Genomic DNA, 23,565 nt, shown 5'->3' on the forward strand with positions numbered 1-23,565 from the left:
TGAACAGAACAATCCTTGGTTTTGAATGGCTGTGAGGCACCTGCCTCTGACTGTTACTATGGTCAGAGGAAGCCAAGTTGTCAGTGCTGACAACTTTCATGAAACGCTCCCCTGAACTGGGACCAGAGAGAGAGTGATGATCAAAAACGAATCCGAGGCAGGGGATCGTGACTATCAGAACTGGCGTCGGAGCCTGGGTCAGCATGGTCAGGATCAGCAATATATGGAGAAAGGGACAAATGAAACATTTTCGGATGAATCGCTTCCAATCACCCAAAGACAGAAATTGAACTTAATAGAATTCAGGATGTAGATACCCTGAGTCACTTTTGCAATATTCAGGGCTTCAAAATCTCCTAGGTGAATATTCAAAGTTTATAAGACATAAACCAGATCTTTTGAAAAAAATTTCTATCATGGACAAAGATCGGTATAATTTCGATAACACAAACATGGTTTCATAAAGATACTAGAGACACGGAAACAGTCATTTCTGAGAATTCTCTCAATCGTATGGACCGACATGACTTAAAAGCCATGGCGGTATAGCTTTATACATTTCTGATAGTATCCCATTCAAGAATATTCGCGATGTCACGAGAAAAAAATGAATCGTGCCGAGTTGAAATAGACATAAAAGCCAGCAAACCTGTTATCTCAGGCGTTGTCTACCAAACAAAAATTCTGAATTTCTAGACGAACTGAAATCTTATACCAGAAAGAGAGTGATGACGAAGAATACATTATTGTTGGTGACTTCAATTTTGATATATTTGATCCAAAAGATAAAGAAAAGTTAAACGATTTTTGTTCTCACCAATTATCACAACTTGTAGAAGGCCCTACTAGGTAACAAGAAATTCTAGTTCATGCATTGATCTTATACTTTCGTCACATTCAGAAAAGGCCAATAAAGTAGAAGTTATACCGATTGGTCTAAGTGATCACTCGATGGCAATACTGAACCGGAAAGTTCGCAGTAAACTAAAACAACCAGTGAAAAATCGAAGAGTAAGAAACTTTAAACACTTTGATGACAGTTACTTCAGGGTCTTATTTGGCGTCTATATCGTGGGAGATTGTTGAATGCATTGATTGTGTAAACGAAGCTTTGAATATTTCGATGTAGCATATACACGTAATGCACCGTGGGTTACCAGAGAAATACTCAAACTCGGAAGGCAGAGAGATATATTGCGTGCAAAAGATTTAAAAAAATAAATAAGAAAATAATAATTCAAAAGTGGTAAGTCTGAACAGTGGAAAGCTGCCAAAAAGGCACGAAATGCTGTACGACTAAATGCATGAAAAGGCAATATTATTCAAATGGAATATAACAATCCAACAAAACTTTGGGAAATAACAAAAGGAGCGCTATCTATGTCAAAAGTTAGAAATTTACCGATACAACATACTGATAAACTTTTGGCAGATGAGTTGCTTATATAGGAAAGAAACTTGCGGCCGGATATAAGGATGACGAAATCAATCATTCGATATTCGATGGCGATCCTGAAAATCTAGAGGGAATTTTTTTCAAAGTTTTAACACATCACCCCTATCTTATCTGACCTTCACTGGCTACCCATTCGATCTAGGATCAAATACAAACTTCTCATAGTAACATTCAAATGGTGCTAAAAAGTGAGTGAATCCCACCACAAAATGCACCCCTTCGTGCAAAGTGTTGAACGTAGGGGACTATGATACAATATCTGGCGAGCCCTCAAAACAACCTATATTGAATATCATATAATTATTATCCCCTGACTAACCTGGCTTCACAAATAAATATATTAAAGATGACATAAATTGAACTCTTTTAAATACATGCATGTTCATTTTCTATCTGGTGGGGTTCATTAACTTTTTAGCACCACTGTACATATTATTGCCCCTGCTTATCTTCAAGAATTTGCCCAAATTCATAAACCCAAGCGTAATCTCCGTTCTGGTTCACAAATTCTTCGCTCTGAAATTACTGTCAAAAAACAAATTATAATTATGGGGATCCGGCTTTCCAGAAAGCTTCTCCAGCAAAATGGAATTCTCTCCCACCGACTTTACGAAAAATTACCCAGCTTAAGAAATTCAATGTATAATTAAAAACCCACCTCTTTCAGAATATTAAGTATAAGTTTTAATATATTTTTTGATATTCATTGATGTTTATGATGTATATTTTAATATTTTATTTTTAATTCTACAATTCTAACCATTTTCCTGCTTTCTTCACGCATAGAGACCTTTATGTATTGTGAGTCTATCAAGAATTGTACTATATACATTATTATCATTAATACTAACCCACCCACAGTGGCTCCGATTTTTTTTTTTTTTTTCATTTCAATACGGTTAAAAAAAACTGGCTATCAACCGACAGCAAGTGTGTAAAAACGTTACAAAATTTAAAAAACCAACAAAACAAATTGTAAGTTGTACCAGTAGTGATTTAGGTTTATTGTAAGCGCCTTGAGCACCCCTAATAGGGTGGATATGTTTTGCGCTTTATAAATGTCTTATTATTATTATTATATACATTTTTTAATAATAGCATTAACAAAAATAATCATTCATTAACGCACATTTAATATACATAAACACACACACCCTTTCTGTGAAAAAGGGTGTTTTTTTTATATTAGCACAAGGGAGCCTAATGAATCATCAAACATAAAGACACCTATATTATTATCCCTTTACTGTTCTAACCAGCTCAGAGGCTAAGGGATTAGATGGGGGCTAATTATCTTTAACGAGCGTTGATAAGCCTCTTTGTCAAACAGGGTCAGCCAGATATTGTTATGTTTTTGTTCAATAACGCTGTTTGAAAATTATTTTGCTTGTGGAGTGATAATTGCTCAGTAACGACTGCAATTTTTTTTTGTATGAATATACTGACCCAGATTTTCACTATAATTATTCGCATTTTTCCCCCTAGATGATACTAAAATTCTAACACAGTGACTACATCTGGTTACTCATAACTTTGTAGATTTTCATGGGGGGAACCGCACATTTCCCGCCAATCTGTTTGAAAATATTTTACTTGTGGGATGATCCTGGTTGAGTAATGATTAGGATTTTTTTTGTTTTTAGGCCTATATCTGATCGCATGATTTCACAGAAAGAATAAAAAAGTTTTAAAAGATTCGGCTAACTTTAGCAGTCATGGATCACAACGTTACTTCGAATTTGACTTCTGTAGATATGACACCGGTTCATCCTGCTTGGTATATTTTCGCTGCGTCATTTCTAATCTTGATAGTAGTTACTGGCCTGGTGGGGAATAGCTTGACAGTCATCTCGGTATTCATGTCGACTAAACTAAGAACTAAAACCAATGTCTTTGTGGTAAACTTGGCATTTTGTGACATGTTGACCTGCTTGGTTATTCCTGTCCAAGTTGAAGCACTATTGTCACCCAAAGAACCGTCACTCTCAAAAACTTATGTACGTTTGTTAGCATATGTCCAATCTGTAACGTTTTATGGCACAATGTTGAACTTGGTTATGATCGCTTGTGTACGTTATATCAAAATCACACAAACGTCGGCTACCTTCAACAGACTTTTCTCCATGGCCAAATTAGCTCTCTACATCTTTGGTTCATGGACCTTCTCCGTTTCACTTAACATGTTCGTTTGGTTCACTTTCGTAAGAGGATCCACGTACCCAACATTTGATGCAACGGTGAAGTTTTATGTATACAATCTCCCGAACAGTGTCCAGATTTATTATTACATAATCGATGGAACATTCGTCGTCGCCTCGAGTTTAATCATTTCAATTTCCTATATCAAGATAATTCTGTACGTTAGAGAAAACTCGAATAGGATGGCTGCAGCTACTGCGGGAGCTGTAGATCCACCAATTCAAGCACGAGAGCGAGATGAGCCCCTACCAATCCACCAACAAGCAGAGAACCAAGTAGGCCTACCATCTCATCAAATTACAAACAACCGATTCCGGGCTCGAGAAATAAAGGTCACAGCGAATCTGGCTGTGGTCACCATTGCATTTGCTCTCTGTTTTCTTCCTTTGCCCATCTTGATTAACAGTTCAAACCCGTTTCATCTCGCCGTTGGAATGTGTGTTATGTGGAGCAACTCTGCAATGAACCCTATTATCTTCGCCTTGAAGAACCCCGATTTTCGAAAGGTGTTCCTCTGCATATTAACCGGGTCTTTTAATAAGATTCCATTCCCGTCCCGACAATTGCGAGCAATGTTACAAGATCGGTGATCGGACTCAGGATCAGACCAAAGGCGCTGTGAAGTTTTTCGGAAGGTTATAAGCAAAATGTCAATTTGCAGAAAGGGGGAGTCATTAAAAAAACATGGAACCTTACAGAAAGAAAACGTTGGTTTGTTGTATTTTTGAGGCATGGAGTGAAATATCCAATAAGGTTGAGGGTGACAAAATGATGGAAAACGTTATCACTCATGCGTCCTTTCATCCCTTTTGTTTTAGAATGCGTCATTTATCAGAAGTGTCTCTGCATAATGTACGTGTTAAGTATGATTTTCTAATTCCTAGCGTTCCACATGTAGCCGAATGTCTGTAGGTTACTCAACTAGGCTACTCGATGTAAAAATGGCAGAGGGGTGAAAACGGTAGAGGTAATAATGGTAGATGTTTAAAAAAATGACGGAGGCGTGGAAAGAGGGGGATCGAGTTTGTTCAAATACAGACTTACCAATATTCAAGTGAAATGTACAAAGAATAGCTTTTGTAATTGGTCACATCATGGAGATTCCAATCTCCATGATCAATCAGTGGCGTCAATAACACTCTGCAATATTTCCCGGATTTTCGCTATTTTTTTCATTTTATAGGAGTTAACAACCTAAAATAACATTTATCAAAATTAATTACAATCTAATAAGTTTTATTTTATTTGAACGCACTTGTCTTGAGAATGAAGAATGTTGCATGATATCTGTATTTTTTAAATAAATATCAAAATGTTTCATTTGTGCACCTTTTTTCCATTTCCATTTACATCACTGTGCTAGTTCCACGATTATAGATTTCTGTGATGCCCTATAATAATTTCATAGGGCACCCTTGTTCCTAATATTATGACTGACTCTGGCACTCTTTTCTCATATCTAACCCATGGGGAAGTGAGTTTTCACTGAACAATTCATGACTATTTAATCCTCATTTGCTCGTTTCAGTTTCATTTTTTTTTGTATGATCCTTCACTTGGCTACTGATAAGTGATCCTTGAAACGACACTCGCTCGCAATATTAGACTAGAATTTGAAGATTTTCTATTCCTCACGTACTAACACACCCCCAGGAAGAGGCTCTAGACACCATTCATTACTGGTGTACAGTGCAAGTTCATCCGAGTAAAAACTGTTTTGAATAAAAGAGAAAATCCAAACTCATATAACACTAAAAATGTCATCAAAATCGGAAATGTAAATTAAGAAAGTGATGACATTTCAAAGCTGCGCTTAATGTCACAAAACAGTTAAATTCACATCCTGCATGTCCTGGTCGTTGTGCAAACATGGCAAATGAAGGGACAGATGTGATCACCCACTCACTGTTTTCTTTTTTTTAGTCTAGTAAAATGTTTGTAGATGGCTAGGTCATTGAGGCTAGGATTGTGTTTCACATGTATAGCGTAGATATTAATTGTGCGAGCCATTATGAGGGGATACCATGCGCGACCAAAAAACACGTAAAAAGGATTTCTTTTTCAAGATAGGGCACGTTATACGTACGTAACGTGATAAGGGTGTCAAAAACACAAGAATAATGAAAAAAGGTATTTCTCTAGGAAAGATACGTGTTTAGGGTCAGCTTTGTGGGTTTCACGGGCCTAATCACTAGTGGCAGGCCATAAATATTGACTGATTGACAAAGTGTATGCATATGATTGTCCATCTAGCACTGATTCTATTTTTGGTAATTACTGAACTTCCTTTTCCCAAATTGGGAAGAAATATCACCAATTTTGGACTATATTTTGACTGGCGGAAGGATTAGGGCTATTTTGCTATTTGAGGTGATGAATCTGCTCCCCGAAGGTGTCTTCAAACACGCCAATTTATTTTTAAAATGAGCCGGTAGAGGGGCCGTTTTCTGGTCAGATATGGATTGCCAGATATATATCCTATCCACTGGTAGTAAACATTCGACCCCCGAATTTCATCCTTATTTTTCATGAATTTTTTAAAGTGCCAATTCACCATATGAGTCTATGGGGAATGAATTAGGACTGTGAAACCTGCGGGGATGAAAAAAAAATAAAATAAGGATATCCTTTTTGCCCCAACACTACGTTTTTAGAGTCCGATTTGCGCGAGCTGTGGAAGGTGGGGCCGTACTGAACCAAAATTGAGTTAAGGTAAAACCGACGACGTGACATAACAATAAAATATCGCTGTACCTGTTTAGGGGTTCATTTCAGGGAATACTACCCAAGAGTATCGTTTTGTTTCCAATACTTGTTATGGGTAGGGTTTCACACGCCAATACTTGTTAAGGGGTGCATTTTCAGAATATGGAAAATGCGTGTTTAGGGTGCTTTTCGAGACCACATGGTCGCGCGTGGTATCAACTCGTCAATGGAAGTGCCCCCCCCCCTGGGAATAAAGTACATAGATATTGAAGGTATTGTCACATGGAAGTATAGGTTTGGACCTATAGTGATTGGAATGTTAGTATTTGTTTGAAAGTCATGAATGTACATTTCAGAACCATCTTATTGGTATATAAAATATTTGCTTGCTGACATAATATAGAAGATGTTGAAGATAATGGGTGTATATTTTCAGATTATCTAATTGGCAATTTACTTGGTGTAATAAGGTAGATCGAATAGTCGTGTGCGTCGTGTGAAAGTATATTTTCAGACTTGTCTAACTTGATTGGGAAAGTAAATATTTGCAAGTATTTGCTCGAGCTGTACAAGTGAATATTTTAAAAATCGTCTAATTGGTAAGTGGTAGGTACTTGCTTGATGTAATGTAGAAGATATCAAAGGTATGATCATGAGTGTTTATTTTCAGAATTGTCTATTCGGTAATTGCATATAACAAGCAGTTGCTTAATGTAATAAAATAGATTATGAAAGGATGATTTGTACATGTGTAAATTTAAGGTCTTGTCTATCTGGCAATTGGAATTTGAACATATATGAGTGTATATTTTTGGACAAATGGAATTTTCATCGATGATAATATAAAGTAGATATCGAATTTGTCTTAAGAGTGTCTATTTTTTAGCTAACTGAGAATCGGAATGTATTTGCTTGTTGTAATGACGTAGATTTTGAAACGATGATAACATACAAATTTGTGATTAACTGGAAGGTTAAGAAATTATAGGAATTTGGTAAAATGTAAGTCTTTGCTTGCTGTAATAAAGTATATATCTATGTATAAATAAATATATTATTTCTTACTGAAGGAAAACACGACATGACTGGGAATCGAACCCACGTCCCTCAGACTGAAAGACGAGAGTCTTAACCACTAGGCAACGACGCCCCATACAATGATGTTCAATGTATCAGTGATATACAGTGGTGCTAAGAAGTTAGTGAACCCCGCCAGAACATGCACTCCTTCACGCTGAATGTTAAACGTAGACAATAATGCTACAATGTCCGGTGAGCCCACAGCTGGGGCCCACAGAAAACTATATTGAATGTGATAACCTTTCACTTGACTTCACAATTACAAATCTAAAAGATGGTAGAATTTGAACACTTTTAAATGTAAATTAGAGAGTCAAAAGGGGTCTAAGTTTTCGATCCTAGCAGAATCTTCGTCGGAGGCAAAATGAAAAAATAAAAAATAGACCACAGACATTCAACAGCAACACTAGAAACAAGGATACAAAAGTAGAGATGACCAATCGGGTTAGTGAAGGGGATGAAAGAAAAGGAGTAGGCAGACACAAAGGGAAGACTGCATGTAAGTAAGGCCAATTATTTTTTGGTGGGGGTTCACCAACTTTTTAGCACCATTGTAAGTGTATAGTTTCAGACTATAGTCTTACTCTAACTGGTGATTGGGATGAAGGTATTTTGCTTGGTGTGATTAAATGTACAAGTATATATTTCGAGACTTGTCTTGAGAGCGGTGTTGGCTCAGTCAATAACACGTCTGCCCATCGAACAAAAGATCGTGGGTTCGAGTCCACCCCGGGCGGATGACTGAAGCCAGTGCGTTGTGTGTAAACGTCTCTCCCATGTTTTAAAGGTGCAGGCTGTTACAATGGGAGACACTCCGTCCCTCGGATAGGATGTTAAATGGAGGCCCCGTGTAGAGGAGAGTAACCACCTTTGCACTATTCGTATAAGAATAGGGGGAAACCCCGGTGTAGTGGTCTACCTGCATTCCCCCCCCCCCCCCCCAATCAGTTATATCGGGAGAGACCTGCGGGTCATAGTGATTCAGTTCGCTTTTTGCCTCCCAGGCACAGGTGACGCCAAACAAATAATAATAACTCGGAACTGTCATATGGCATATAAGTATATGCTTGATGTAATAGACTAGATGTTAAATGTACACGTGATATGAATATACAGCTTTAGACTTGTCCAACTGGTTATTTGAATGTGTTTTGCTTGATATAATAAAGTAAGCCTAGATGTTAAATGTACAAGTAATATGAGTGTATATGTTCATACTTGTCTAACTAGTAATTGGAATATAAGCAATGTTTGAAGTAATATGTTTAATGTATAAGTAATATAAATGTATAGTTTCAAGCTTGTCTATCTGGTTAATATAATGTATTTTGCTTGACATAGTAAAGTAGGCCTAGATGTTAAATATACAACTCATATGAGTGTATAATTATAAAGTAAGCCTATATGTTAAATGTACTAGTAACATGAGTGCATATGTTCATACTTGTCTAACTAGTAATTGGAATATAAGCATATGCTTGATGTAATATGTTTATTGTATAAGTATTATGAATGTTTAGTTTTAAGCTTGTCTAACTAGTTAATAGAATGTATTTTGCTTGATATAATAAAGTAGGCTTAGATGTTAAATGTATATGTCATATGAGTGTATAGTTTTCGACTTCTGTAACTGGTAATTTGAATGTATCTTCTTGATGTAATAAAATCGATGTTAAATGTATAAGTCATGAGTTTACAGTTTAAGTCTTGTCTAACTGATAAATGGAACGTCATAAGTATATACTTGATGTAAGGATGTGGATGTTGTATATTTGACAAAGAAGTCTACACTGAATATTTCATAACTATTGGGAGTAAAAAAAAATCATTTAAAAAAATTAAAATAAGGCATTTTCAAGTTATACTTATTTTCACAAAATGGTTCGGTGGCAAGAATGGTGACAGGCGAATATTACAAAACCAATAATCTGACACACACACACTATTCTTTATTAGTTTTTAGAAAATATTGAATGTTTCAGCATTTGGATTTAATAATAAGTTCTTGATCAAATAAGAATGGTTTACGTCCTTGTTGCTATCACATTTTTAATGTGATATAAATGGGAAATGAAACCATATATCACTCCATGATAAATTCCTGAAATATTTCGTATTTCAAATAATAAAATACAAAAATAAATAGTGAATGAGACCTTGTTTGCTTACTACTCAGGTTGTACAACTAAATTGTGAAAATAACTTTGAAATTCCATACCTTTTAATACTTTTCATCCGATTTTAATGAAATATCACCGTTTTGCTTGCTTTTTCCATCTATCAATTTGTTTGGGTCAACTTAATCATCAATAATAATAATAATAAAATTAATAATTTGCTTGAATGAAACTGAAAGTTAATATAAATAATTACTTTTGATACAATACTCAATCTAAATGGGTGATAAAGAATAGATTCTGTTGCGGGCAATATATCGTCAGCCTTGTGCCAAATGGTCCCTTGCTGCTTTTTGCCCTTCCAAGATTAAGGCATTGAAGTTCTTCTCTTTCTTGTAAGTTCTTTTTAATTCAATATCGACACATAAGTTTAATGACTGTTTCACATCAAATATTTTGATGAAAGTTCAGAATATTAATTTTAAATGCCCAAAAACCTGTAAAGGATTTTTGGGCACATCGTTAAAATGATGCGTATTGCCGCCAAAAAAGGCCATAACTGAAGCGCATTTATGGTGAAATTTCCATGACCACAGCATATTTATGGCATGCAAAGAGAAATGCTTTATACCAAAAGGGCCATTACACAGTGTGTTCACAAAATCGACCTTTGGGCATAAAGATGTATGTAGAATGCGCTATGAATATTATTGTGACAAGAGGTCAGTTGTAATGCATAAATGTATTGTAGTTGACGATACTATGCTTTGGCATAACGCCACTCCATTTGAGGCCCTTTTAGCTGATGGAAAATCCGAGAAACATGTTAGGGGCATTTAGGAATTCAAATTTATCCCAATGAATTAGCTTATTTTGACAAATAAATGAACTCATTTCAAAAAGAATGTTGATGTATACATGATGATTTTTTTAAAAATCAGAACACTCAAAATTTTGGTTAAGGCCCTTTTTGGTAAGAGGCCAACTATATTTGATGTTCCCCTAAAGGCTAATATGGTGCAAATATTCAATTTGAATCAATAATTCAGATAAAACCCCATAACACTACTAATATGGAATAGGAATTTATTGCAAAATATACATGAACATGCAAATTATCACAATGAAAAAAAAAAGAAAAAGAAAAAAAGTCCATTAAATGGACTGAGAACTTTAATTTACACTATGCTTATAATTAGTAAAATGAAACTTGCTTTTTACTTCTTTTTCGTCACGAAATAAGCTTGGGCATAATCTTAAAATGAACATCAATAAATAGATTTACCAAGACATTAAATTTTGATAATTTGCTTAATGTGTAGTACCTTTCAATAAAGCTCCTTAGGATTTCCACAGGCAGTATTTTAATCTCTATATGTATATACCACTTGGTTCTCTGCCAGGGAAGCATTCACAAATTTAATCTGATTAATTCATTTTCATCTTTCTAGTAATAGAAAATAGTCCAAGTTTGCCGAGGAAACTACTCATAATAATAATAATTATATTATGAATAATAATCCGCTTTTATGTAGCGGTTAGTACATCACGGTAGGATAACAAGGCGAGTCAGATCCACTCGACCATAACACTCCTAAACACTAGCATCATCATGGTTTCATTATGATCGTTGAAAATGATTATATCTAAATAAATAGAGTAAATTCACCAAACAAAATGATGAAAAAATCATAAAAATCTGGTAACGAATCACAGAGTTACTGAATTTTAAAGTTTAGCAATATCTTGTGAAAACAGACAATTGCAAGTCATCAGGAATATGTTCATTAGGTAGGCTGCTGATGTCACATCTCCACTTTCCTTTTTCTTTAATGTTCATGAAGTCATAATCATTTCATTTCTTCCTGCATGTGAAGGATTTTTCTCTCTTATGATAAAATGAGTTGCAGCAATGAATACCTAATCCACTAAAAACAGTTGTAAATCTAGTAATTGGAGGAAAACATTGAAAAAACATAATTTTGTGTAATAAAATACCAGAAAACAAGATGAGATATGACCTCATCAGTTTGCTCATTGAAAATTCATGAAGAAATGCATAGAACCAGATAATGCAAATTTTTAAAATGTCATATAATTATTCTTTGTCCGATTTTTATCAAATTTTCAGTGTTTCGCTTGTCTGATTTTCTCTATCTGATCAAATAATTACATTTAGCCAGGAGTATCCCTTTAAATCTGTTCTGATGAATTCAAAGTTTCAACCACTCATGTCTTTACAAATTACTGTCATAAGAAGTGATAAAAGTTATACCCTGGAATGTCGAGACTTAATACTCGTCAGGGAAGTTTGATATTGAAGATTCAAATTCCCGGCTTGCCCCCAGTAAATAAGATTGTATACTCGATCTGAAAAATAAGTCTGACTTAATTTTCAGATCAAGAATTTTTTTTTCCTGGGTGCAGGACAGATATCTTCAAGTTCTAACCCATCGACTATTAATCATATTCACTAATTCCCATGTACTTTATACAGGGAGCATCATACAGCAGTAAACACTGGATTAATTACAGTGTCAATCAAGCTGAGCCAAAATATTTTACAATTAAGGAGGAATATTCTAAATTTAAGACACTTTTGTGTTAAAAACTTTGTCCATGAGGGTGTTTCACAAAGGTTAGGTGTGACTTACTACAGCACATTAATTAATAAAATCAGGGGGGCGTTTCACAAAGATTTAAGTATGACTTAGAGTCGCACTTAAATGTCTAGTTGCGCACAGTATAAAAGGCATGACAGCATTGGTCAGATCATGCCAAGAGGACGCGCACTACTGCGTAGTGATCAATAAGATTGCGCGTTGCATATCATGTACGCGTCGACATTTAAGTGCGACCTAAGTCATACTTAAATCTTTGTGAAACACCCCCCAGGTGCCGTCAACATTTAAGTTTGACTCTTAAGTCACACATAACTCTTTATGAAACACACCCCTGAGATCCCACATCAAAATAACCATTCCAGCTACTGTCCTAATTGCAACCTTTAAGGTCACAGAAGAATCACCTCAATTTTACAGACTAAGCAGACAATCATATATCACAGATATAACAAAGGAAGGGTTCGACATTAGCAGTGGCCCGGGCGACCAAAACTTAGAGTCAGGCCACCAAAATTCTGTAAATGCAGGGACTCAGTTTTATAATTGAGGGGAGCAATAAATAGCTCTCCTAGCTCTTTTAAGGAGAGCGGTAGAAGAGCACTGCAAAAAGCTCTTCTTCAACATACAAGGGGAGCTTTTTGTCCAATTAACAAAACAGATGGAGGAAATGTATGTACTATAAAGTTACAATCAACAACCAAAGGAAGTATTTGTAATTGTTTTACAATGTTTTGTAATTAGATTGTGTGTTATCAGTTAGGTTTGAGTTAGGTTTTGACTTTGGCTTAAAGTTAAGTCACTAACAATTTTTTTTTCAGGGGCTCCATCTTAATTTTTTTTGGCAAATTTCGGGGGCTACTTTTTGCATTTCGGGGGCTCTTTTTAAATGCTACTTTTTTGTATTTTGAGGAATACCTGTTCACTTATTAATGAATTATTACTTTTGTTCAATATTGTATGATTTTTAAAGTTATTTTTCATGCTTAGAATCTTGGATGTGGGTGTGTGTGGGCAGGGGCGTCGATCCATTTTTCAGATTGGGGGGGCGAAATCATGAATCAATTTTCCAAAAGCGCTCGATCACACAAAACAAACTCACACACACACACATATGCCTATGTGTACATATATATATATATGTATACACACACACACACACACATATATATATGTATATATATATATATATATATCACCAGCAGATTAATGCGAGCGCAAAGCGCGAGCTGAAAATTTTGATATTTCGATCTGAAAAAAAATTGAGTTTAATGGAGGTTTTTAATAGAGAACAAGATATATATATCCAACAAAAGATTATTGCAAGTCGAAGTGGGAGTTCGTTTGAGGTTTAGAACTGAAAAAGGGACCATATTCAACTATTTAATCATGGAGAGTATAGGTTTTTGTTACAGAAATGATGCGAGCGCGAAGCGCGAGCTGAAATTTTTTGATATTCCAATCTGAAAAGTGGACATTTCGAGCACGATTTTAGAAGAACTAGTTGTGTATCTCAATCTCGCTTGCTGATTTCTGTGTAACATAACAATCTGATTTTATTTTTAGCACATGCGGAATTATTGGGGGGGCAAAACGATATGTTTGCCCCCCCAATATTTTCATTGGTGGGGCGATCGCCCCCCCATAATCGACGCCTCTGTGTGTGGGTGAGTGCGTGTGTGTGTGTGACTGTGAGTTGGACTTGGATATACCTGTTCACTTATTAATGAATTATTACTTTTTGTTCAATATTGTATGATTTTTAAAGTTATTTTTCATGCTTAGAATCTTGGATGTGGGTGTGTGTGGGTGGATGTGGGTGTGTGTGGGTGAGTGCGTGTGTGTGACTGTGAGTTGGACTTGGATATAAATGAATTCAATATCTAATTTCTACTCCATCTATTCCAGTACAATACCCTGTACTCGGCCATGTACATGTAATAAAGGCCCACATCCCCTAACTTTTCCTGAAGTTCTTTGAAAACGCAGATCTCCATGAAAATTTCATTTCTCTATTGGGGAGTCTAAATTCGGTGAGAATGTATTAAAAAAGAACTTAAATATACATGACAATGAAGAAATCATCAAACTTTATTGGCAGTTTTGAATAATATTCATGAAATGTAAACTCTGTCTGAAACAGAAAATCACCATCATTGAGGCCTTTACTGAGTGAATTGTCCCCCAGAGCTCTGGCAGAGACACAGCTCTAACTGGCTAGCTAGTAAAAGCGCCAATGCGTGAGCCTGCCGCCAGCCTTGTAAAATAGATGGAGCTTTGTTTGATGATTTATTGTCTGATATAATACCTCATCCCCTAGAAAAAGAAAATAAATGATTTTTTAGTTATAATTAATAAATAAGGTAACTTATTTTGGAAGTTAATAGGCCGTTTTGAAAAGCAAAGCTGAATTACAACTCACCAATGCTAGGTTATAAGTCTCAGGGATTTATTTCCTGTGTAATTCGAATTATTCAATCACAGAATCGTGATATCTGTAGGGGAAACATGTGCATTCGAAATTGCACATGGTGGTAGTCATAATGGACCCCTATACATGCAACTGTTTCCCGACCGTTGCATTGATTTTTTTTTCCGTACTTGGTACCATGTGTATGGAAATACGTATTACAGAAAAAATAACGCAACGTCGGAATTTGAACTGCGCTACTCGCTATTTTTAAGGATTATTCATGACTTTGAGTGTTGGATTTAGGATGATTTTTAAATGGTAAGCGGAGCTCGAGCATATTGAGTTGTTATTCACTCGGCAATAAGCATGATTTTGGATGATTTCGAGGGCGACTTTAGGCATTTCCGCGCAGGTCAACGATCGCGAGGCGCGCTATTAATCGCGCTACCAAAAATGGATTAAGGCGCGCATGTAGCGCGCGATCGCTCTCACGCGCCTTAAAATCGAATCCCTGATTTTAAATGCCAACAATTGGTGGCCCTGTCAGGCTACCAAGGTTTGATAAATTGTAGTGTTTTCTATTGTTAGGGCCACTAAATTTGCTTCGCGGGCCACAAAAAAATATGAAATTGATGGTTTTGGTGGACCAATCGGGTCATCAAGAAAAAAGTTAGGGTGGAGCCTTGACAAAGGTATCCATACATGTATAAAGTTCATGTAATAATAAAGTACACCATCCCAATATGATAGGCATAATGTATGTTTATGGCAGGTCAGCTGCTCCAGATGTGCAACGATTAGGCCCAGTTAAATGCTGTCGGGCACATTACATGGCAAACCTGGATAAATTGTCATTTTTTGCGTTTAGAATAACAATTACTTCTATTTTGTCTGAAACTGTCAGATTTTTTCACACAAGATATGGTAAAACTCTTGCTCTGCAGCAAGCGAATTACTTCAGTCAATCTTCATATTCTAACTTTTGCAAATGCAATCAATAAAGAATGAAGGACCCTATCTGGAGCGCTACCAACATTTTTGAATGATTCATATTTGAGAAAATGAAACTTCAGAATGACAAAAGTTCCAGAGAAATCAGAAAACTTGTGGCTTTTTAGATGGCTAAGACTACATCAAACTGGCAATTTTGGTTTGTAGGGACAAATCTTACATTTGATATTATACATAATTCCATCTTTAACATTTATAGTAATTTTTTATATAATCGCTATCATTACAAATTACACAATAGACAGCGCATTGTAACATTTCCTCCTAAAAGAAATATACAATTACTTGATAAAACCTATGAAAAAGATGTTTTAGTCTACTTGTGTATTGGAGCAATGCAGGGAAATGATCTCTACATCATATTCAGTGACATTACAAATCAAATATGAATCTCCATAGGATGAGTAATAAAATATAAAACAAATTTTTGAAACTTTTTATTTTTTCTAAATTTTTTGTCAATTTCTGTTCAAACTTGTATGCACTTGCTTCTCTTCTGTATCTTTTCAACTGGATTCCCCTATATAGGCATAATAACATTATAGGTTATTTGTATAGCGCACATATTAGGTGCTCAAGGCGCTCCTATATTACCCTGACTATGTTTGACTATCGATTCCACTGCTCACGGCTTTTTGAAGAACCACTTCCTGCTGGTAACCATAAACCTCACCTGGGTCGAAAGTGGAGCATTGTGGATCAATTTATTGTTGAAAGAAATTACAGAATGCTGGGATTTGAACCTACGACCCTCTGTCTCAAGGTTTGGAGACTAATCCACTAAGCCACAACTTTCCGTGTGCATTGCGTAAGCTTAGAAAGAGTCCTATGAAACGGCCCCAGCTATAATCAAAGGTTCATGTCAGTGATGGGAAAGAAAATAGTATATATTTACCTGGATAATTAAAAAAAAAACAGATATCTGATTGAGAGCAAAAACATATTGCAGGATGCACAGTTCAAAGAATTTAAAGGTACACATCACTGTAGTAATTGTTTGACGAGTCTGGCACAATCACCAACCTTCTGAGGATCCGTGACACCTAATAGTCCTTTAACTAAGACAGATGCATCCAAAGAATTGGCTATCGCTTGTGAGTTCTCATCACCTGCCAGCAATGTCCCAAGGCACACCAGGAGCCGGAACTGCGCTTCCGATTCCTTCTCCTGACCTAGCTGCGTGATTGCCATGGCAACGCACTGTGATTTGGCTTCCACGTCGTTTCCACCATGCAAGAGGACGGCATAGTTCAGCGCGAGGGTCGCGACGGCGATGCGTAGGTTCTTGTTTGCTATGGTCAAGCTCCCCATGGCGGAGGCACCTATGGTTTCCCGCTGAGCTACGAGAAGGGATTTCCCCTCCGACTGGGAGAAGCAATTGCATAAAGTTCTGTAAAGAAGCATGTGATTGGCTGGAGGGCTGGAGTTCACCGCAAGGCTGAAGAGGTGGGATAAGAAACCAGGACCATCCTTGGGGTTGCAGAAATGCTGGTTGACGGCTGGGTTACGGATGGCCAGTCGGAGCAGGTCTAAACCAGGAAACACTTGATCTTTACAAATGAAACATGAAAAAGGGCATTTAGGTAACCTCAATAGTATTGTGATTTTGCATCTTGAAGCCCGTGGATGGAGAAAAAGTTCATTAGTAGAATTAATATCAAATTATTGATATAATCAAATTGATAACAGATTCCTACAACACAAAGCTTAGCAATCATTGGAGAACTATTTTTATGATTGATTGCATTGACTTAAAAATTGCAATTAATCGTGAAAATCAAGCGTACAATTTATTGATAATATTTGAGCTATGGACCAAGTTTCATCAATGGAACTCACTTTGACTCAAATTGTTCACAGTACACAATTGTTGGGGGTTTAGATCCATCATCTCCATATAATTCTCTTTTGAACTGACCACATGAAACATACCTTGGGGCCATTGAAGTAAAGACCACATGGAAGCCAGTTGCTGACCGGTTGGAGTGCTTCCCTGACCATTGGACACACACGCTGCGAGGCTTTCTAGATGTGACAGAGCTGTATCATCTAGACGACATGACGCATCAACGGTTGAGTTCAGCTGGGTGATTTTACCTGCGCATACAGGATACGAAGGGAGAATATGGGAAATTTTAAGGGAATGACAGCTGTGATTCTTTGATATGAAAGGGGCCCATAGCTTAGTAATGATCGTAGAACATTTTTCTACGATTGATTCCATTGACTATAATGTACAATCAATCATGAAAATCAAGCGTACGATTAATCGCTAACCTTTGCGTTACGGGACCCAGGAAAGAATTGCATCCATTCAATTGTAAAAATCCTGGTATTTCATCATTATCATTTCATGAACACCATTGCATTATTTACACTGAGGAAACATCCTTTTCAAAGATTAGGATGGGCTTAATATCTTTTCCACTGAACTATAGCAAGATTTAAAGAGGATCACTCTTTCAAGATAATGGCAGATTGTGGCTACTGCTCAAGAAAAAATTGGAATTTGCTGACCCCATCCCCCCCCCCCTCCCTTGGGACAAAAAATGCGAGAATTTGTAATATCGATGGCCAACAAATGTTTAGTTATTTTTTTGTAAGTAAATGTATCATTCCTTCCCCCCCCCCCTCCTTCTGTGTTGGAAGAAAAATATTGACTCATAAATTTTTCGAGTTGAAAGCTAAAAAAATTTAAAATGATTCCCATTCCAATTTGTAACCCCCCCCAAAAAAAAAAAAAACCAAGTGTCTGTATGTGCTTGAATAAGTTAAAAAATATATACACCAAATGATTCCAATTTGAAAAATTGTACATGCTGAGAAATAGGCAAAATATAGGCATGGCATTCTCTTGAGTAGACAAGTAAACCTCAACATTCCAACTGTTGGCGTACTCCATTTATCACTTCGTATAACAATTTGAAGTAATTTGAAGAGACATAAGTAGTTGAAACATTGAATTCATCAAAAAGATCTTTTACCAAGCAATGATAATACTCAGTGAACATCTGTGCTTAATCTTCATATCAAAATGTATCAGCTCTTTCATATCCAACCTAAAAAAATATAATTAAAAAAGAAGACTGACCAACCCAATTTTTTTCCAATCATTACAGCAAAAACATAATTTTGTTAAGCCTTACCTAAGATGGCCTGTGTATTGGCAGAGTCAAAGGTTACATAATCTTTCTTGGGGAAGTACTGGTTGGTTGACATCGTAGCAGCGGGTTGAGGCTTGGCAGCAGCTCCTGATCCACCCGGTTTATAACTGGAAGCCCCTGGCATTTTCAAAGGTTACAGTCAGTTTATTACCATTCCACATGCAATAATGTGTTATTCACAATAAATATAAATGTAAACTTTCAAAACATTAATAAGATAAGTGTTCAATTATTAAAGCTCGATGTTCTGTTTTGAAAATATAATTATATTATAATTTACCATCATTTTTAAATGCAAATTCATCTACAGTTATGCTCATAATTTAGTGAACTCCATCACAAGTTGCACTCCTTCGTTCTGAGTGTTGAATGTAGACAACAACACTACAATGTTCGGCAAACTCAGAGAAACAAGCTTTAATGAATTTAATATTTTATCACCTGACTTCACAATTAAATATCTAATACATAGGCAGTTCCATGGTTACGGATTGACATTCAGAAGCAAGTTTTTAGCATTCAAACAAAGATATCACACATATTGAAGTAGTTATTTGCAAATATATGGTACTTGACAGTAGTTGATGAAACCCACTTTTCAAAATATTAACATTTGTTATTTGATCCACTGAATTAATAAGATCGAGATATAAATATTCATAAATATGATAACGGAGTGACGTAAAATGGACATGCATATTTGAGGAGAAAACATATTGCTCAATCTGTGTGAACTTTAAATTGCTATCACAATGTTGAGTTATTGATTGGATTCTATGTTGTTCTAGCTTAAATATGCTGCATTACATTAAAAATTGGTGTATTATTTCATTAATTGCGACTTAAAACGTAAATCCATACCCGGTTACAGAGTGACAGTTACAGGCAACGTAAAATGGACTTATATTTTAAAATTTTCTCTTGATATGATGTAAAATGATGACCTTCAGATTATCCAAAAGAAAATGTTACAAAACCAGCAATAGTTTTCTGTTAAATTGAAATTAAGCAAAAAGCAATATATGTAGTCCCATTTATGGAATGTTTCGTATGGTTTGGATTTTCCTATACGGAGGTGCGTAAGAAAAAATCAATTGTGGCTTGTTCCCCTTTTGTATTTATGAAATCCCATGTGAGTTTTGATAGAAAAATTTGACCCAGATTTGAAATAGAGCCAATATGAATTTTTGGAGAATGTCCACTTTTGCTTGGAATGGCCCACATGGCAGAACTTGAACATTTTAACTACATGTATGTTAATTTTCTGGTTGGGTTTACTAAGTTTTGAGCACCGCTACACATACAACAGGTCTCATTCATCAGCTATTGGTAGTTGTTAATTCATTTCATTTTCATTTCATTTCATTTTCCACAAATCAATCAAAATACAAAGAAAAACATACAACTCATTCTGAAATAGTAGGGGAAGGCGGGGTAAGTTGAGCATAGGGGCAAGTTGAGCCACCAGCCCCAGGCCAATAATGAATGAGTCAGACATTGTTGTGGTGTCATGTATTGATGACCCATAGCATAACCCCTAACCCCACCATATTGTTTTCAACTTTGAAACAAAAAGTAGTTTTTTAGAGGGAAAAATATGAATTTCAGCCAAAAAAGTAAAAAAGAGTGTGAAATAGATAAGTGCTTTATAAACACACATGTCTTTAAATATAATAAAGACATGATAACAACATTATTAGTCCAGGTATGGATCTTCATTCTTGTCATAGTCTTTTATATGATGGATGCATAATAAATGTGTGGATACAAAATTATCGCACTAAGTTCAGACTGGGGTAAGTTGAGCCAAACAGCATGGGGCAAGTTGAGCCATGGTAATTCCTATGGTAATGTATCTTAAAAAACAAACAAACCTTAAAAATCAATTGAAATGCTTGCTGAAAGGAGCAAATTTGCATGACTGCTCTTTTCCTTTTAAAGGATGTAAGTATTTATAGAGAATTAGCAAGTGAAAAGACTCTAAACAAAAAATTGACATGCTGGTTCTCCCCTCATACATTTTGTACATAGTTTTTGTGGCTCAACTTACCCCAGAAGGTGGCTCAAACTTACCCCATATATGGGGCAAGTTGAGCCATTTGACATCGTTTATTTCAAAGGTCACGATGACTTTCAGTGTGGGGATAGAAAGTTATATACAGGTGGAAAATATTTCGGAAGAATTAAATTTCAAGGCAAGGTACTTATTTCGACAAGATTATTAATCATATCAATTCTAACATGCAAAAAGCAAAAACTGTCACAACTTACCCCGCCTTCCCCTATGCATAATTACAATATAAATGCAGATTCTAAGTGGATGGACCTAAAGTAAAGCAAAAGCTTGTTGTTGATATGCCCTTAACAAATAATCAATGTGTAATCATTGAAAGCTAAAAATAGTTATAGAAAAAATAGAGCTGAGCTCGGAGAAAGTGACAGAAACTGGACAAGGACAAAAACAGAGAACGTTACAAAGAACAGGGACACACAGCTAACTAGACAAGACAAGGAAGACAAAGTAAAACATAAAAGAAAGAAAAAAAGAAGACCTATTATATTGCTGATAACGATTGCGACGTTTAACTATGACATGAAATATTTTGACAGAATTGGTCATATGCCAATGAAATAGAATATAGTAGACGATCCTTTGTAAGGGTATCTGCAGCTGTAAATATGAATACATGTAATTCATTACAACGACAAACATACAGACATAGTGTTGTGGATATTCATCATAGATCTTTAGTTGTTCTCTCACTAATTCATACCTGTGCACAAAGTGATTTCAACAGTATACCATATGTTATAGATTTTTAAGAAAATTATATCTACAGGCACCATAAACTAAACCCCCCCAAAAAATAGACGACACTTTTGGATCATATCAAATTTTTCATACAGGAAAATTTCATCAAAGCTTCTATTTGTAGTGCATATCAAGAAAAAAAAATGCCACATAGCACTCACCAGTAAATGGGTCATGTCCCCCTGCTCCTCCCCCTCCTCCTACACTTGGTAGGGCGGGGTCACCCTGGCTACCAGGAACATAGCGAGATCCGCCTGAATAGACAAAGCACATGATGAGGCAAGTTAAACATAAATGCAAGTTTTTGTAACAATAAAAACAATGAGATCGACCAGAATCCGATAAAATGACCACAAAGTGTTTTGTAGTGATAAAAAAATAATAGAGCTGAGAAAAAAATCAGGAGAGTGTTGACAAAATGTGAAATTGAAGGAGCTCCCATACTTTTTGTACAGAAGAAAGCTAGAAAAGCTCAAATCATGCAGAAAATCAAAAGCAATAGTACCTAGCTGAAATCCGCTGAAAAGCTGAACATGCACACCTCTGGTTTAGAGAGGAAATATGAGCAAAATGAATCTGGTTGAAAATGTGTGATTACTGAGAAATCGATAAATTGAGTATGGCATTCCAGCCTGGTATTGGGCCTTTATCCAAGCAATATTAATACATACAAGTCCCATTTGTCTGACACCCCAATGGTAAAACCAATTTGGTCCACTACCATTTGGTCCAGTGATCTTTCAGTTAAATTCCTACTTGGGCTAATTATCTTTCATCAAACCACCACACTGTCTCCATGCCACTTATATATATATATATATATATATTTAGTTTCCCTTTAGTTTTTCATCTCATTATCAAACGTGATAACCAAGCTCAAAAAACACAATATATCAATGAGCAAGATAATACTAATAAAGACGTAACATTGTTTTGTGCTCTATACAAACGGTTCTTAGAGTTGCACATCATTACAACAGCTTTAGCATAGCTAAAATGATCAGACACTCAAACATTCAATGAATTCTTTCCTACCGGGACCCATTTCCTTCACCTGGGTGGAGAGTGGCAAATGTAGATAAACATTCACCCTGACGTAACTTGGTTTTAATAAAAGCGGGAAATTCAAGAAAAATATTGGTGAAGGTTTCATGGAAATCTGTTAACAAATAATATAGTTATGTTTTAAATTTTGGTTTTGTGATATCACAGACAAGATGCTCCTTCATTATGTTGCATATTATAAATTCTAAAAAAATGCCATTTTGTCAAAAATTGAAAGTTCTATTACTTGTGTGGTAGATATATCATTAGACACATCATTTCATATGCCCTCTCTTAAGAATACTATTTTCATTCATCATGTTGTAGCATGATATACATGTATGGGGTAGCTGCTTGAGTATGATGACACAAATAAACAAAAAATTAAAAATTCCCAACTCCTTTGATTGATTTATAAACAGCCCTTCACCAGTATTTTTTCTAATTTTTTTGCCTTCATCCAAGCCAACTTATCATCAGGGTAAGCTTCCCTTGTTTTGGATATAAGACCAAATATATTTAATAGACAAACTGGCAGTTCCACTGATATTGGGGAGGGGTTATAGGAAGTTTTTAATCAACTTACCCGTGAATGGATCCACAAAGTCTGGCCTAGGTGCTGACCCTAGGGTCACTCCTTTGGTGTTCTGGATGATGAAATTAGCAACTTGCTCGAGGTAGTACTGGCTGAGGTCATTGTCGTGGATGAACTTTTGGGCTGCGAGCCAAGGGTCATCCGAGGTGTTGTAAGGTAGCTTTAAATTAGGACGTCCTTCTTCAAGGTCAACATCAAAGACATAGTCATATTCCTTAAATAGAAAATGTTTAGGGGAAAGGGAGATAACACGTTGATTGCAAAATTCTGTAATTTCCACAATACTTACTTATACAAGAACTGTCTGGTCTTAGAAAAGGTTCTGGGGCCCGTAACACCAATCTTAG

General features: G+C 35.9%; 1 protein-coding gene across 2 annotated transcripts in view; it reads right to left on the reverse strand.

Annotated features, from left to right (window-relative positions):
* Positions 1-15,114: 15,114 nt before the first annotated feature.
* The window catches only part of LOC121423699 (phospholipase A-2-activating protein-like), a 43,405-nt gene continuing 34,954 nt past the window's right edge, over positions 15,115-23,565 (reverse strand). For both annotated transcript variants that reach the window (XM_041619125.1, XM_041619124.1), the window contains 5 exons: positions 23,210-23,432; positions 21,741-21,833; positions 18,750-18,884; positions 17,536-17,700; positions 15,115-17,153 (listed from right to left, as the gene is read on the reverse strand). In XM_041619125.1, coding sequence (XP_041475059.1) covers positions 16,585-17,153; positions 17,536-17,700; positions 18,750-18,884; positions 21,741-21,833; positions 23,210-23,432 — 1,185 coding nt within the window. In that variant the 3' untranslated portion in view covers positions 15,115-16,584. The remainder of the gene's footprint in view (positions 17,154-17,535; positions 17,701-18,749; positions 18,885-21,740; positions 21,834-23,209; positions 23,433-23,565) is intronic.

This window comes from Lytechinus variegatus, chromosome 11, assembly GCF_018143015.1.
Source record: "Lytechinus variegatus isolate NC3 chromosome 11, Lvar_3.0, whole genome shotgun sequence".
Classification (NCBI taxonomy): domain Eukaryota; kingdom Metazoa; phylum Echinodermata; class Echinoidea; order Temnopleuroida; family Toxopneustidae; genus Lytechinus; species Lytechinus variegatus.